General features: G+C 43.1%; 1 protein-coding gene across 1 annotated transcript in view; it reads right to left on the bottom strand.

Annotated features, from left to right (window-relative positions):
• Nucleotides 1-17,314, bottom strand: part of mep1a.2 (meprin A, alpha (PABA peptide hydrolase), tandem duplicate 2) — a 32,520-nt gene extending 15,206 nt beyond the window's left edge. The window contains exons 1-8 of the mRNA XM_078541374.1: nucleotides 17,287-17,314; nucleotides 15,763-15,816; nucleotides 15,528-15,568; nucleotides 15,354-15,429; nucleotides 14,538-14,655; nucleotides 13,131-13,306; nucleotides 10,845-11,066; nucleotides 10,589-10,735 (exon numbers count right to left, since the gene is read on the bottom strand). Of these exons, the coding sequence (XP_078397500.1) occupies nucleotides 10,589-10,735; nucleotides 10,845-11,066; nucleotides 13,131-13,306; nucleotides 14,538-14,655; nucleotides 15,354-15,429; nucleotides 15,528-15,568; nucleotides 15,763-15,816; nucleotides 17,287-17,314 (862 nt within the window). The remainder of the gene's footprint in view (nucleotides 1-10,588; nucleotides 10,736-10,844; nucleotides 11,067-13,130; nucleotides 13,307-14,537; nucleotides 14,656-15,353; nucleotides 15,430-15,527; nucleotides 15,569-15,762; nucleotides 15,817-17,286) is intronic.
• Nucleotides 17,315-18,200: the final 886 nt, after the last annotated feature.

Below are 18,200 nucleotides of genomic sequence, written 5' to 3'. Positions count from 1 at the left end.
TATGGGAGCTGCACTCATCCAGGCAAGTGGACAGTATTCCATCACACTCCTGACTTGTGCCTTGTAGATGGCGGACAAGCTTTGGGCAGTCAGGAGGTGAGCTACTCATCACAGGATTCCTAGCCTCTGACCTGCTCTTGTAGCCAGTGGAGAGTTTTCCCCTGATTCCCATTGACTCCAGTTTTGCGAGGGCTCCTCAATGCCACACTTGGTCAAATGCTGCCTTGATGTCAAGGGCAGTCACTCTCACCTCACCTCGGGAATTCAGCTCTTTTGTCCATGTTTGAACTAAGGCTGTAATGAGGTCAGGAGCTGAGTGGCCCTGACGGAACCCAAACTGGGCATCAGTGAGCAGGTTATTGCTAAGCAAGTGTCACTTGATAGCACTGTTGATGACCCCTTCAATTACTTTACTAATGATTGAGAGTAGACTGATGGGGCGGTAATTGGCCAGGTTGGATTTGTCCTGCTTTTTGTGTACAGGACATACCTGGGCAATTTTCCACATAGCCAGATAGATGCCAGTGTTGTAGCTGTACTGGAACAGCTTGGCTAGGGTGCGGCAAGTTCCAGCGCACAAGTCTTCAGTACTATTGCTGAAATATTGTTATGGCCCATAGCCTTTGCAGTAACCTGCGCCTTCAGCCTTTTCTTGATATCACGTGGAGTGAATCAAATTGGTTGAAACCTGGCACCTGTGATGCTGGGGACCTCCGGAGGAGGCCAAGATGGATCATCCATTTGGCACTTCTGGCTGAAGATTGCAGCAAATGCCTTGACTTTTCCACTGATGTGCTGGGCTCCCACATCACTGAGGATGGGGATATTTATGGAGCCTCCTCCTCCAGTGAGTTGTTCAATTGTCCACCACCATCCACAACTGGATGTGGCAGGACTGCAGAGCTTAGATCTGATTCGTTGGTCGTGCGATCACTTAACTCTGTCTATCACTTGCTGCCTATGCTGTTTGGCATGCAAGTAGCCCTGTGTTATAGCTTCACCAGGTTGACACCTCATTTTTACGTATGCCTGGTGCTGCTCCTGACATGCCCTCCTGCACTCTTCATTGAATCAGGGTTGATCCCCTGACTTGATGGTAATGATAGAGTGGGGGATATGCCAGGCCATGAGGTTACAGATTGTGTGCAAGTACAATTCTGCTGCTGCTGATGGCCCACAGTGTCTCATGGATGCCCAGTCTTGAGTTGCTAGATCTGTTCAAAATCTAACCCATTTAGTACCGTGGTGGTGTCACACAACACGATGGAGGGTATCCTCAATGTGAAGGCGGGGCGTCATCTCCACATGGACTGTGCAGTGGTCACTCCTCTCGATACTGTCATGGACAGATGCATCTGCGGCAGGCAGGTTGGTGAGGATGAGGTTAAGTATGTTTTCCCTCTGTACTTTGCCCTTTAGGACTTGGCCAGTAGTGATGCTACCGAGCCACTCTTGATGATGGATATTTAAGTCCCCCACCCAGCGTACATTCTGCGCCCTTACCAACCTCCATGTTCAACATGGAGGAGCACTGATTCTTCAGCTGAGGGAGGGTGGTACATGGTAATCAGCAGGAGGTTTCATTGCCCATGTTTGACCTGATGCCACGAGACTTCTTGGGGTCCAGAGTCGATTTTGAGGACTCCCAGGGCAACCCCCTCCCACTGTATACCACTGTGCCACCACTTCTGCCGGTGGGACAGGACATACCCAGGGATGGCGATGGTGGTGTCTGGGAAATTATCTGTAAGTTATGATTCTATGAGGGTGACTATGTCAGGCTGTTGCTTGACTAGTCTGTGAAACAGCTCTCCCAATTTTGGCACTCGCCCTCAGATGTTGGTAAGGAGGACTTTGCAGGGTTGACAGGGCTAAGTTTGCCGTTGTTGTTTCCTGTGCTTAGTTGATGCCGGGTGGCCTGTCCAGTTTCATTCCTGTTTTTGAGGCTTTGTAGCAGTCTGATACAACTGAGTGGCTCTCTAGGCCATTTAAGAGGGCATTTAACAGTCACCAAGTTGCTGTGGGTCTGGAGTCACATGTAGGCAGATTTCCTTCCCTAAAGGACATTAGTGAACCAGGTGGGTTTTTACAACAATCGACAATGGTTTCATGGTCATCATTAGATTTTTAATTCCAGATTTTTATTAAATTCAAACTCCACCATCTACCATGCTGGAACCCAGGGTTACTCTGGACTACTAGTCCAGCAACAATACCACTACACCATTGCCTCCCCTATGATACAATGGGATGACCTTGTCACTCTGAGATGATGTCAAAGGTTGGGAAGAGGGATGTTGTAATTCTAAGGAGCATCATCACAGATTTGCACTAAGTGCGGTAGCGGGCATGAGAAAAGATGTTTCACCCGCCAGTTGCAATGGTGGTTTTCACACCCTTCCCGCCTCATTAATTTTGCAGCCACTGGAAATACTCCATCTCGCTGGTGGGGCGCCTCCAATTTTCCAGTCACGTCGCTTCCTCACGCTGGGCGCCATATTTAAAATGCAGCAGCACGCATACTTCTCAACGCTTCCAGCCCTGGACTGCTCTGGTGAAGAAACGGCCCCAAAAGTCAAGAACAGTGCAGCCCCCTGATTCAGTGACGCAACCGTGGGATGCCTTCTGGATGCCATGAAGATCCGCCGTGATGGTCTACCCCCACTCTGGCCGCAGGAGGCCCATCAGTCTCATCACTCCAGTTTAGGAGGCAGTGGCAGTGATGGTCAGTGCCAATGCTGCACAAAAGGGATTGGCCATTCAGTGCAGAAAATGGTTGAAATTTCACACCTATGCTGCCAGGATAAGGCAACCATCTCATCACTCTAAACTGAAACACTCAAAAGCCCATCACACATTCACTGGCATCTCACTCACTGCCAGCTCAAGGGACATCACCACCCATCCTCACATGTCCACCTGGCCTCATCTCCTCTGGACACTGTCTCCCCAGCCCTCACCATCTTGAGGCCACTTGCACAGATCAACATGCGCTCCCACACACACCCTGGGATACCCTCCTTCCCCAGTACAGCCCTCGCCCTGCAGCCTCTTCCCTTGCCTGAGGTCTCTTCTCCTGCTTCCCCATGTAAGTCCCAGCCCTGTAGCTCTTGAAAAGGCACCCCCGCCTCATGGCTGGTCTGGAGGGTAGAGACCTGCCCGTGAGCTCCTCTATAAGTGATGCGAAGCTTCCTGCGAAGCCTGACGCTGATGACCACGGGTGCTGCCCGAATCAAAGTAGGCAAACAAACCTCGAAGTCCCGAGTGAAGTGCAGCTCACCAGGTGCACGTCACTTATGTACAGTTGTGAAACATGTCGACGTGCAATCATGTGCCCGGATGATCCAGCATGGGGGGATGATTCTTGCAAGCAGGGTTTATGATGAAATGCTAAGGGATTGAAATTATATTCCCGATGTGCGGCAGCAGGAAATGCAGCCAGCCATTGACAGATGGGGTGGACAATCGCAAACTGGTTTCACGACAGCCTAAATCCATTTTGGTCTTCTCGCCATATTGTCCGCTCACACCCTCCATGACACCCGCCACCAACCAGACCCGGCGGTTCAGCCCTCATCTTTCAAGGATTCAAGGGTTGGACTGTGACACAAAAGACAATCGACAGGAGAGTAGCCAATGGTTGTAAGTGAGACGAAGAGGGGCATGGCGCCATAGGATCTGAGAGGCTGTGCAGCTTGAAGTAGTCATGACAAATGAGGAAGATGAACAACAGTGAGAGAGGGGACCAAGGCCCAGAGCACTTCCCAATCTTGAACAAAAGTGAGCCCAAAGTAATGTCTTTGAGGCCATGAAACCTTCACACATTTCACAAAAAAATTATTTCAAACAGCAGGTGTCTACCCTTACGTCTCAGAGATCACAATGTTTTGGGGAAGGAACCAGATAAAATGCTGACAAGCGAACACAATGTACAGGGTTTCTTCAAATGTTTTGGATTATCATTGTCGAGCAAAGTCTTTCAATAAGTAAACTAAATACTATAATTTCACTGCTCATTGGGTGCACTTAGATAATAGTCGTTAAATATGTGGCAACATTTTATGGTTTTTCATAATAGGTGGTGTTCCACAAAACAATTCTCAAGTGGTTTCACTAGCGCCTTGTAATTTGTACTTGGATAACAAGATAAGTTAATAATATTCAGCATTGTCACCAATTGGCATCCATATCTGAAGATCAGATATCATTACATGTCATCCAAGAAAACTGATGTTTGATGTTATTCTATCATTTATAGACAACATGACTGGGACTGACCTACTTTGAATCAACATGAGATTTAAAATTCATATCTCATGCTTGTGAAAGCTGATAAGGGTATTGTGTAAAATAACAATTGAAATATAAATCCAATTCTTAAACCAGTTCTCAAAATAAAGCCCAGTAATGCCTTAGTGGTAACACTTTCATCTACAAGTCCATTGGTCTTGGGTCCAGACTCCACTCCAGCACAAAATCTAAGCTCACATTTAAGTATAATAATGAACAAATGTTCTTTTTCAAGGTGCTATCTTTCAGATGAAACATTAAAACCAAGGCTCCATTTGAGCTTTACAGCATCCCATGGCACTATTCAAAAAAGAGAAGTGGATTTCTCCCGGTGTCATGACCAATACATCGCCCTCAACAAACAACGACAAAACCAGATTACCTGGTCATTAGTTTCATTTCTGTTTGTAGGACCTTGATGTGCACATATTGATTGCTGTATTTGTTTAAAAAACAACAGTTTTCTAGGGTAACATTAGCTGAAAAGCACTTTGGAGTGTGCTGAAAACATAAAAGGCACTCTATAACTGCAACGCCCAAATTTTAGCCATGATGGAAAGCCTCTCAGTCATGGCAAAAAGAGTGGAACTGCCCAGGAGTGAAAACATAGACCAAGGTCTTTCTTTTTTTCCTCTGTAACCCTGAGCTCCATAATCCACAGCTAATTGACATTCACTGGGTTACCTGAATAAAGGGGAAGATTTCCACTGTCCATTACATGTAGTAAAATTTTTAAAAATCTTGATACACATATTTATGATTTCACTATGGTGGACAGTAGATCTTAAAAGGCAAAGTAGTATGATAAATAGAAAATACAATGCCATAAAAATAAAAGCTGTTCTAAGATTGGAGTTATAGGAGGATTCTTGTTGCATCGGCGAGTATCGTGATGGCAAGGCCAGAATTGAGCTGGACTTCCGCTCCGAGGTGGAATGTCTAGCTACACACAATCACAGGGTGGCCAGCCAATCAGCTATGTACAGTCAAGGAGCCCACCCAATTATGTGTCAGGGGTGGGCAGGAATTTACCTCACAGTGGTCGAAGATCTGGGCGCCATGTTTAAATGGCATCCACTCCCTGCAAGCCAGAATCATCACTCTGCTTGTCTGAGAGAAGGATTTTGAACTTCAACAGCTGCCACTCCCACCCTACCTGCCACACTTGGATCCCTGGAGCTGCAAGGCATCGTCCTGCAACCTTCCTCAGTCACCTTTGACATTCCCTCCATCACCCTCGACCTTCCCTTCAACACCCTGCCTTCTGTGTCCCACAAGTCATCAGCCAATTCCCCTTATCAACTCCCTGTCAACTCAGAACTGCCACCCCCCACACCATTGAGCTTCCCCCGGCACTCTGGATGTGCCCCTGTCATCCCCAAACTGCTAACCGTTTTCCTGGACCCACTCTCTATCACCCTTGCCCTGCCCTTGGTTACCCTCAGTTCTCCCAACCTCACCGTTGACCTGCCCTCAATCACCCTTGATCTCCTCTTTATCATGCTTGTGCTGCCTTCAGAAGAGATTGACCTTCCCTCTGTCATCCAGTTCCTTCCTTCTGTCCCCAACAACCCTTCTTAGGGCTGCCACAACCCGACTTCCCTCCGTCAGACAGCTATGCCCCGATATCCCTGGACAGCCGACACCCCAGCTCAAATCAGCAGCTAAGCCTCCTCTCCCTGGTCCAACAAAGCTCCCCATACAAGAAAAGTCTAAATCCACCAAGAAGGTAACCTTCCCAGCTCCATGCCACCTTTAACCAGTCCTGAGTTTCAAGGCACATGTTTCTCTGTCGCTGCCAACTTAATCACAAAGGTACAATTTAATCTGGTGACCGTGTGTTTTACTGAATATGAAGGATGGGCTAATACATCGAGATTAGGTTCCTGCTGCTTGCTGTTGGGAACCATGATTTGTCTTTAATGCCCTACAAACTTATTTCCCAACTTTCATTCGCCATCGGGAAGCTGATACACAATTATGTGCCCCACATGCCTCATTTCACACTCCCAGGAGCTTCACTAGGTTCCGCCCATTAATTCTAATTTTACACATTTTTTATGAATGAAAACTCATTGACCTATTATTGGCACAAGTGCATTTCCCATGTGAAATACACAGAAAACCGGTGAATATATAGTATAACCTGCCTAGCATCTCTATCATCACGATGTAGGCCAGGACTCTGCTTTAAAATATTTGAACCCATAATACGTACAATGATCTAAGCCAACATTTTTCCAGCATTGTCACTAGAAAAATTCACCACCTTAATCACATCCAAAGAACAGCTTACAGCTTGTTTATAATGAACCAAACTGGAGAGTACATTTCGCATGTTGCCTTATGTGTTCCTACTTCCCATGAAAGCGAGCTGGTATGTAGGAACTGAGGAATCATTTCTTTTCTATAATTAAGTAGCCAATGCTCTCATCAACATCACTGATTATAATTTTTGCAAAACTTTGGATCCTTGACCTTTTGAACAGTACAGAGCAAAAAATGAGAGCTATTGTTTCTGGTCATATTTTTCCAATTTACTACTTTTTTCTTATTGCTTAGGTTTTCCTGAAGGTTAGTACTTCATATGTTTAAGCCCTAACCTCCCATTGATGGAAAAAAATCATCTCTTACAGGTTAAGCTGGGTGCTTCTGACAACATAGTAACCTGAATTTTGTCAGTTCATTCTATAATCTAGAAATGATCATTTCTATTATTTGCTTATGAACATTAAGAGCAAAAAACTGGATTGCCCTGTTTTTTGGTCAATGTGTTCATGATTTGCCCATGCTGGTTCCATTAGAGACAGGCAGCACATTGATTTGTGCAGCCTAAACTGTTGGTGGATTGCATGCACAATAGAGGCTTAAGGGCATGCAAGATTAGCACATGTTCTAGCTATCCAGCTCTTTATAGGCACGCTGTCCCTCTTTTGGAAAGTTGTACTGCAGAACTGATAGCTGTCATAAAATCATATTGGAAGATTGATGGTGAAGAGAAATTAAAAGTAAAAGGAAATAGAGAGGGCTGCGAGAGGCGCTGGATGCACTACTCAGGAGAAAGGCCATGTTTCTGCAGGAGGCTAAGAAGACCTCAAGCCTACCTACCGAAGGATGTGGAAGCAGATGACAAGGGGTGGGGTGGATCAATACCCAGAGACTGACCACGATGACCTGGCAGCAATATTGCAAGTAATTTTGTGATCTCACACACATGGCCAAGGTCAGTGAATGCATCTTCACATCACTAGTCATCCCCAACAGACCATCAGCCTCTCACACTGCTTGATGATCCACATCCCCAAAAGCATTCACTAGCACTCAGGACTCATGCCTAACATTCATAGACTCCACCTCATCCACACACACCTTCTGATGATACCCTCCTCTTGCAGCCTCCACATGCCTCCAACTCTGCTGCCATGGCAGGCAAATCACCCAAACACAGTGCCACATCATCACTGGCATTCTGCCCTCTCTCTTGCAGGTGAAGGTTACACATATCAGGAGGGAGGCCCGGAGTTTCGGGGGTGGTGGGGGGGTAGAGATGGTGGGCTACCATTACTGCATCCCCTGAGCATGATGGAAAATCATGGGGCTGGCTGTGACAGGTCTGTGGCATCCGGTGATGCTGAGGTCATCGAGGATGACCTAAGTTGCTGCCTTTTGCCCCTTCTCAATTTCCTTCTCACCCTCGTCCTGAAATGTGACATTAAGTGAAATCTGAAGATGGTGCGACCATGGGTCTCCTGCTATTCTCCCCCATTCACCAATCCCCATTCCTCAATCCTTCCTTTGAACTTTTAGGCTTTCAATACCCAAGCACTGCCACCTGGCCTTCTGCAACATATACAGGAGGAAGAGAAAAAGCAGCCTCAGGCTGTGATGGAGCAACCCCGTTGGATGTAAGGGTGGAGAATACTGGTCCATGCTGATCAGGGTAAGCTGTATCACAGAAAACAGAACCTGATAATCTGCTTTAAAATAGCATCTCCACATACAAGGGCTCTTCCCTGCTTCCAGCTGTTCCTTTTCCTTCTCCTCCTTCACAGAGCTTCCCCGCCAGCATCCTCTCCTCCATTTCATGGTCATGTTGCAGACCAAGGGGCACTGCTACCATAGCTCCCATACCTGAGTTAGGTATTCCTCTATCCTCGCTGACTGTAAACACCAGCTCTCAGAAACCAACTCCAAAAACGCTCCAGAGTACTTTCAAACATTTTGCAATAGCAGAAGCCCTTCAAAATTGCCTTACCTGCAAGTTGGATACTTAGCTCTTTAAACAATACTAGTGCTTGGCCCCTCTCACAACTGAACATTTGATCTTTGCTGAGTGATGAACGAGTTTGTTGAATGGTGGTCAAATTAGGGCATTGGGCTGGTTGGGTTGTGTGACATCAGGATAGCACCGATTTAGGTGTTCCCGCCACATGCAAGGGACATCCATGTAAGTACCCTTGTCAAGTGCTCTGACGCCCGGGCAGCTCCAGAAGCAGCTGGAGGACCAGCACACATCCCTAGGCACCGCCTCCAGCAGATATGAATGTGCTCGGCTAGCATTTCTAAGTTTTCTATTTGCAAGGATATTTCCAACGTTTTTTTCCTATTTTTTTGGCCCCTCTACTAGAGCTTTAGAATGATGAAATAGGCAACACTAAATCTGGCGCTGGTGCTCCTAAAGGTGAGGCTGAACCATTAGGAATCTTAAATTCTCCAGTTTCCACCACTGTGCACATAGAAACCATTGAGGTAGCTGACAAATTTAACTACCATGGGAGTTTGATACACAACTCACATGCCTCAGAAGTAAAGTTTCACTAGCAAATAGAGATCACCAGCTGTGTTTTGCGATGTCTTGATAAGAATACGCAGAAGTGAAACATCCAACTAACAAACAAATTCAGATCATAGAACTGTCTTGTCTTGTTGTTGACCTTTGTAGCAGTTCCTAGTTTGTGACCTATCAGGCCTTTGACCACTGGAGTTTCCAATGAATACTTACAATCCACTGGTGCAATTATGTCAGGAACACAGAGAAAACAAGGTGCGTAGAACCACATGCTGTCTCCTAAACTATCAGTCTTCAACAACTGCAACTATTCAGGCTTATCACCCAAGCAGGTCGGTACTTTGACATGTTCTGTATCCCAATCAAGCTTCCTCTAGATTGGTATAGACCTCTAGGCCAACCAGGAACCATTTGCAATCATGCAGTCAAAACAATTCATCTTAGACCTCCACCCTACTTGGCACTACATGCAAAACAGGCTTATGTTCCCTTGAATACGGAAGATTGAGGATCCTGACCAAGGGGCAGAACATTCAGGTGTGATGTCAGAAAGCAGACATTCACACAAAGAGTAATGAAAATCTGGAACTCTGTGTCCCAAAAAGCTGCTGAAGCTAGATCAATTTAAAAAGTCAAAGCTGAGATTGATAGATTTTGTAGGCAAAGGTACTAAGGGTCATGAAACAAAAGCAGGTAGCTGATGTTAAGATTTGGGTTAGCCATGGTCTAACTGAGTGGCAGAACAGGATCAACAGATTGAATGCCCTTTTCTACTTCCTATGATCCTAAGGCAGAGAAAGCTAGAAAAGTCGTACTTGCACCACTATTCTCCCATTGGTGGAGGAACCAAGACTGCCTATTTCCACCTCTGTAGCATCGCCCATCTCTGCCCCTTCAGCTCACCTACTGCTGAAGCACACGTTCATTTGTTGCCTCTAGACTTGACTATTCCAATGTACTCCTGACCTAGTCTCCCATTTTCTATTCTCTGTAAACTTGAGACCATCGCAAACTTTGCTGCTCATATCCTAATTTGCATCAAGTCTCGTTCATCCATTACTACTGTGCCCGATGACCTACACTAGCTCCCAGTTAAGCAATGCCCCAATTTTAAAATTATCATTCTTGTTTTCAAGTCCCACCATGCCCTCACCCCTCCCTAATTCCATAATCTTTTCCAGATCTACAATCTTTCAAGATATCTGCATTCCTCCAATCTGGCCTCTTACCTGATTTTAAGCCCTAGGCTTGGTAATTACCTCCCTAAACCTTTGTGTCTATCTAAGAATTTTCCTCCTTTAATACAGTCCTTGAAACTTGCTTCTTCTCTGCCCTAATATCTCCTCATTCCGCTTGGTGTCAAATTGTGTTTGGTAATGCTCCTGTGAGGTGCCTTGGGATGCTTGAGTACACTAAAGGCATTATATAAATACAAGTTGTTGTTCTTGACATTATGGCCGATTTGCAGCAGTAATGGTAAGTAAAGAGGGTTAGAGAGTGTGCACCCACCTCTGCATTTGCCATTTACAGTATGATCCTCATTTCCAGGATTGCTCTTCACATGAACCCAATCAGCTTCTCCAATTTTGCTCTGAATCATGCCACAGATATTAATGAACTCAAATGCACACTGATCCAGCAGTGTGAGAGGGGAACCTGCGAAAAAGACTTGTGTGAAAATCGATTTAACTAATTGGACTTTAAATGCTGAACTCTCTGATGAGTCCTATTTCCATTACATATAAAGACTGAAAGCTGAACTTACTGCAGTTATACATGCGATTTAGCCTTAGCAAATCAGTAGCACTGAAGTCCAAGCGCTGTCCAATTATGTCATCAAATGCTGGTATCTTTGCAATGATAGTAGGAATACTTTTGTTTATGTTGAAGGAGAATGGTGCATAATGCATCACAGATTCATAATCATATGGAGTATTCAGGTCAGTAATATAATCGTCAGGATATACCACAAAGTTATGCTCCATGCCTAAATAAAAGTGCAATAATTGACATTCAGCTGTAGTGAAGAATATTTTTATGTTCAAATTTATTGATTAAATTTTAGATGTACTCTATCAAATTACACATTTTTCTAAACTCTATCTGAGATATTACATCAATAATTGCCATTCCCATCTTCTTTCACAACTCATGGATACTCCAGGTTCAGTTGAGTTGAAAAGAATCATAATATGCCTTCAATCAGTGCAATATCCCTAATTAGATAAACATTGATGGGCAAACATTTGAAATAAAGTTGACGGTTCTTTGTGGATCTATGCAATGTAATATCTCATGAATGATGTGTGGGCTCTCATCTTTGAAACTGAAGACGCTAATGTTCAAGTCCCAGTGCAGGTCCTTGAATTTATAATTTGGCCTACAATTTCAGTGCAGAACTGAGCTGAGTTATTTAGCTATTTATTTGGCGCACCATACTTAGAATCAGATAGAAAAAGGGTGATATTTCACGATCAGTGGCAAAACTTCCTGCTGAACTCAAAGAAAGCTGCCAATAAAGATCTAGCAATCTCTTTGGCATGGATTTCTCCTTTTTCAGACATCAGTTTGAATCTGGTGCTAAGTCAAGGGGATCTCAAGGTGTCAGCAGCAGTGATGTTATCAAGCACGGTTAGCAACCAATCATTTTAAAGGATTCTCACATACCAATTATCTTTCACTTTAAATTAACTTTTGCCAAGAGGGAAATAAATGTTTAGAATGTACGAATGGGAATAGAAGCTAAAGCAGTATAAACAAACTTTACAAAATAAATATTTTTTAAAAATATGTGGAATTTTTTTATGGTAATAGAGAAGTTTGACTTACAACAAATATAAAATTAGTTTTCCAGGGCCAGAAATACTTTTCAGCAAGAAGCATGAACTCAGTAATCCTCATTCAATAGGGTGTAACTTTTCCAAGGGCTCTTACAGTGAGATTATTGACATAAAAGGGTGAGTTCTCATCAGAGCAATGATTTCTAAGCAATTGCAATATCGGGTATATCATCTATGTACCCAGTAGGGAAGCAGCTTCTGGATATCTGTGTTCAACTGTGCAGATTCCAGAAGTTGCTGTCAGTTTCAAAGGCACAATTGAACACTAACAGTTTTGCCAGCATTACGAAGACAAAACCCAAGCTAACGTTTTCAGAGACATGTGTTTTGCATTGTGACTTTAGTAACATTAAGCCAGCAGTTTCAATTCATATTCGCTCAAAATTGGGAAGAATATTTTTTTAATTCATTCTAGGGGTGTGGGAAATGCTGGCAAAACTGATTTATAAGTCCTATCCCTAGTTGCCCTAAAAAGGGGACCGTGATTATCTTATTGGAACTACTAGTGGTTTGACAAAGCCAAGTTACCTGCCAGGCTACTACAGGAGGTTGTTGAAAGTCAATCACATCAGTGTGGGACTAGATTCACATTTGGTCCGACTGTGTAAGTTTAGCTGTTGGCTGCACGCCCACCGATATGTAAACAGCCTATTTAGGCCATTAAGAAACTAAATAAGGTAATTGTAAATGCTGCCCATCCAACCTTACAGTTGGCGGGCAGGCAAAAAGGCCAAGCAGCCTTTGCATTTTTTAGGAAACCTCATCCACAAGCGCGATGAGGTTTCCTAAAGCTTTTATTAATAAATTTTTTTAAATTTCATAAATATAGAGACATGTCCCATCTCATGTGACACAGTCACATGTTTAAATAAATTTTGAAACCTTTTATTTAATAATTTCAAAAGCCCTTCAATCTCCCTGAGGCAGCTCCAGCGCATGTGTGAAAGAGCGCTGGCCCTGACCCTCCTGCCCGCACAGGTAGCAATGAGCGCTCCCATTCGCGTTTTACCATAAAATGGCAGCGCAGAGCCGATCGCAATTGGCTCCGTGTCCGCCACCACCGACTCCCTCCAAGCCCACCTGTCACCTGAAAAATTCAGGCCATTGTATCTTTTGAAATGTTGAAATAATTCGCTGTGCAACTACATTATTTACTTTAGAAACAAGTGGATGTCCCTATAATTGAAAATACGGAGAATTTGAAATCAGACCTGGAATAATTTGGTCCCACAAAATGTAAACATAGTCATCTCGGTCTGTCCTTGATTGTTCATGGTAGAATCCTAATGCATGTAGCAGTTCATGCCCAACAATAGCTTTATAGTCACAACGTTCACCAATGGACACATTTTGGCCACCGTGCAAGTCACCAACAAAAGACCAGCACCTGTTCAATGAAGATCGTGTTTAGTAGTTTATATATAAACAAGAAAATAAAGACTTACATGTATATGGCACCTTTAACCTCCAGATGTCCTAAAGTACTTTACAGCCAATCAAGTGCTTTTGAAGTATGGTAACTATTGCAATGTAGGAAATATGTTATAAAATCACGCATCGTCACAGCTTGAAAGTTTACAGGTTTGAAGCAAGTTGAACATTTGGAAGAAAAGTCACTTTCCCTGAAGTAATAACGTAACCTACACAATTTTTAAAACATTATGCTGAATGTTGGCACCATACTCATATTTGTTAAAAATAGTCAATTGATTTGGATTACTTATCTACTTCTTTACATTTCTGATCATATTTTTCTGTTCTGGATACAGTTGCCCTTCTTCATTCCTCCTTTTCTCACTAGTCTAAGCAGTCAATCTGTGCTTCTGTTTCATTCTCATCTTCCTTTACCTCCCTGCGCCCATTTTCCTTTCGGACCAAAGCTCTCTAGTTAAATGATGAAGACACCGCCTTTGAAAGACTCTCACTGTCTCTTCTGAACAATACAATATCAATGACCATTTACCCTGTGGACCACTTTTAACATAACAAAGCACTTCAGAAAAGAATGGGGAGGGGACACCTATCAAGATTTAACAGAAGAGTTAGAGAAGGTGACGTAAATGTAAATTTAAATATGTAGATTTTGAGGAAGTTTTAGCAGTCAGGGTGCAATGGAGCCAGGCGGAGGTGTTATGGAGAGAATTCCAGAGTGACGGAATACAGCAGTTGAAAGTTCTTCCACCGAGAGGCAACTGAACAGTCAGTAGTCTAGACCCAGAAAAAGTGAAGAAATGGGAAGTAAGATTAGAGGACATTGAAGAGTTAGGCTGGAATGAGGCCTTGTGATAATTTGTAAATAAAATTGTGGAATTTAAAGTAAATGCGCCGGAGAATGGGGAGTCCTGGAGGTCAGTGCGAATAGATTTGTTAGATTGTGGGGACTTGGTACAAAATATGATACAGTTTTGTTCTGCCACATTATTTTATACCTTTGCCTACTATAGGGGTGAAATAATGAATTACTCTGTCCTTGCACAAGCACAGTGCGTGCTCCTACAAAATTCCTATCTGCAATAAAATAGCACACAGAGCAATTTGGTAAGAAGGCATCAAGTTTTTGCATGAGAACATGATTTCTACCTTTATATATGTATACAATTGTGTGAGTTTGTACATACCCATCTAATTTTTGAAAAAATAAGTATGTTTCCTCTCCTTCATATGGTTTGAAATCAATGCATGATTTCAAGCGATAGTCTTCAAACGAATTCAAGATGACACCCTTAGCATTTAAATCTGAAAATCAAAGCACTAAAAAATTGAACAATTTGTTTGAATAAAGCTATAAAATAAACCCTTGTGAACTTTATTTTCCAAGTAATTAAAATTGAGGTATAAAGCCATTATTTTAAAGAGATTAAAGCCTATCTAAAAAAATATACAGAGAAACATACCCTGATCAAAAATTACACCCAATAATCTCTACAGTTTACGTGTGAGATTTTGTTTTACAACTAGGCATATTGTAACAGGCAGGCCATTTTTTAAATTATTCTGAGCCAAATGCTTCAATTGAATCAATAGTGGGTCTCATGCCAAGACATCAGTAAAACATTGAGCCTTAGATCTGTGCTCCAACACATCTAACAACAACTTTTCACTACTGTGCAAATAATTATTCCACTACTAATATTTTTGTGTTCAAATTGAAACACAGCAATGAATAATTATATCAGCAGAAACTAAAATCAAATGGTTTATTTTTATTTAATTTAATGTGACTTTACCTTTGAATTCTAGTAGCTTGTGATAAGTAAATCATTAATGTAGTCATTGTATAGGTAGGAATTATTGGATATTTAGAAGTATATTATAGCTCAAATATAAGTAATTTCAAGGCAATGATGTTACACTTTCAACAGTAGGTACACAAACCAGAATGTAAATCAATAGTACTTGAATGCCTTCCGATTATTGACAATATAAAGGGTTACCGAGGCTGTCACCCAGAATGTACGGAATAGGGAATTTCCATCTCAATGTTAGATTTTTAACAGCATTCCGTTCCAGCTGTAACAAAATGAGGAAATCAGTAATACATTCACAGCTGGAAGCATAGCGTTATAAATAGGTTTTTTATAAATCAGCTTAATGTGTATCGCACTTACATTTTCTGCAATGTCTCCTTGAAACAGAAACCTTTGGGATTCTAACAAAAAGGTAATGAGAAAAGTACAGCAACATAAAATACTTTGCCTCCTGATCAAAGAAGTCACACAAAATAACAAGATATTAATTGCAATAAGATGAAGAATTTTAGCAGGGTGTATTTATTAAGTTTGAAAGAATATAACCTGAAAGATGATGGAGAATGTGTTTTTTTGGTTGAAATTTTAAACCTACCTAAATTTATTTTTGGAATGTCATCACGAAAATCCCCAGGATCTACGTCATAAGCTGGTTTAAAAAAACAAGAAATTAACACTTTAACTATTGCAATCTGAGAAATTACGAAAGAGTTTTAAAATGTATAACAGGAAAAGATAAAATAAAATGCAAATAATCTCAACGTATACCATTTTCGGAAGGAGTCTCTCTGATCTGGAAAAGGAAGAATGACATTTGGTGAAATGGTGAAAGAATAACAAATACATCTTTAACGTGCAAGTAGCGTATCTTACCACCAAAGTGTTACAGTATGTGATCAGTAACATTAAGCAAAGGGAAAACAATCCAGAGGATTTCATAGTTGAAGTAGTAGAACCAAAGAGCTCAGGTGTACTGTGTTGTACAGATGCATTTAAATTTAGTTTCCCATTTTCCTGGACTTTGTACAGCTAATTTAGCTTTACAGCATTCTTGTACCATGCCAATAAAATTGCAGTGCTGGCAGTATGTTAAGAGGGCAATAGTCAAACAATCATACTTCTAATATTATAACGGTCATTTAGAGTTTTACTGTATTATACAAATGATCCTAGCCTTCAGGGTACATAAGATATTTTTTGTAGTTTATGAAAACAATATAAAAGAACAATTAATAAGTTACCTGAGAAAGTGTGCTATGCTTACAAGTATTTCTTTTTCCAATGAAGAGTGCAGGCATAAATTCTGAACATCATCCAGGAAATATTTCAGATATGATTTTAAGGTAATTGTGTGTTGTTGTTGTTCAATTGGTAGCATGTGTGCCTCTGGGCCAGAAGGTGGTGGCCTTGGAATTCCTTTCAGAGTTTAGACTCGTGGTCCAGGCTGACACCCCTGTGCAGTACTGACAGAGTGCTCCATTTTCTGAGTCTCAAGTTCTTTCTATCTGTTCTGGGGGATGTTGGAGATTGAAGAAGGTTCCCTATTCAACGCTCCTCCTTCAAATAATGCCACAAGAACCAGAATAATCGGCCTTTTCCCAAACCTGCTTTCACCTAGAGTGCAACTTTCATAAGCACGTTATGAACCGAATCCTGCACCTTTATCCTTTGTTACATGTGGGTTAGTTAGTGTAGCCTATGTTTAACAATTTATCCCAGATTATGATTGTGAATCATTGGAATTGTCTATTCTGGAGAATTGTAGATCCTCCAACCTTGAGCAGATTTAAGACTGAGATCAATAGATTTTTGATCTCTCAGGTTATCAAGGGTATAGGGGTCAGGCAGGGAAGTGGACTTGAAGTAGAAGATCATATGAAATGGCAGGGCAGGGTCGAGGGGCAGAACAGTCTGTTGCTTCTCCTATTTCTTATGTTCTTATGTTCTGAAGCGTCCCAGGTTTGGACTAAGTATGGTAGCAGGCGTGAGAAAAGACACTTTACCCGCCGGCTGCAGTGGCGGGTTTTTGCGCCGTGTCGTCCCCTTCCCGTCCCATTAATCATGCAGCCACAGGAAACTAACTGGCAGCTGGCCTCCGATTTGCCCGCCAGGCTGTTACCCCGCCACTTCCTCACACCGGGCGCCATATATCAACTGCAGCCATATGCGCACTTCTCAATGCTCGCAGCCCAGGGCTGCTCCGGTGAAGACATGCTCCAAAAGCCAGGGAGAGTGCAGCCCTCTGATTCAGTGACACATCCTTGGGACACTTTTTGGATGCTGTGGAGGCCCTACCGTGATGTCATCTACCCCTGCTGTGGCCACAGGGGGCATATCAATCTCACAGCTCTGACTTGGAAGGCGGTGGCAGAGGTGGTCAGTGTCAACACTGCACACAAAAGCTGGGCCATCCAGTGCAGAAAAAGGATGAATGATCTCATCTGTGCTGCCAGGGTATGGCAACCACCTCATCACTCTAAACTCACCTGCTCACAAGCCCATCGCGCATTCACTGGTATCTCACTCACTGGCAGCTCAAGGGACATCACCACTCACTCTTTCACACACAGCCTCACATGTCCATCTGACCTCATCTCCTCTGGAGACTGCCTGCTCAGCCCTCACCATCTTGAGGCCACTTGCACAAATCAACATGTGCCCCCACACACACCCTGGATACCCATCCTTCCCCAGTACAGCTCTCGCCCTGCTAATCCCTTGCTTGTGGCCACTTCTTCCCCTTCCCCAAGTAGGGTCTAGACCTGCAGCCATTGAAAAGCCACCCCATATTCAGTGCACATTCAGCCTCCAGGGGAGCCAGCTGTGGGAGGACAGGTGCAGGCACAAGGGGTGCAGGGCCAACAGGAAGTCCAAGGCGGAAGGGGTCGCAGAAGATGCCACTATCCTGCTGCCAGAGTTTACAGGCAGCGAAGCAGCTACCTCAATATGTCTGGGGTGCAGTGCCGAAGGAGGCTCTGCCTCTCAAGGGAGACAGTCAACTCTATCTGTCAGATGATCGGCCCTGAGATCAGC

The sequence above is a fragment of the Cetorhinus maximus genome, chromosome 5, assembly GCF_964194155.1.
Source record: "Cetorhinus maximus chromosome 5, sCetMax3.hap1.1, whole genome shotgun sequence".
Taxonomy (NCBI): Eukaryota; Metazoa; Chordata; class Chondrichthyes; order Lamniformes; family Cetorhinidae; genus Cetorhinus; species Cetorhinus maximus.
The sequence above is the reverse complement of the archived record's forward strand: the minus strand, read 5'-3'. Positions and strand labels throughout refer to the sequence as shown.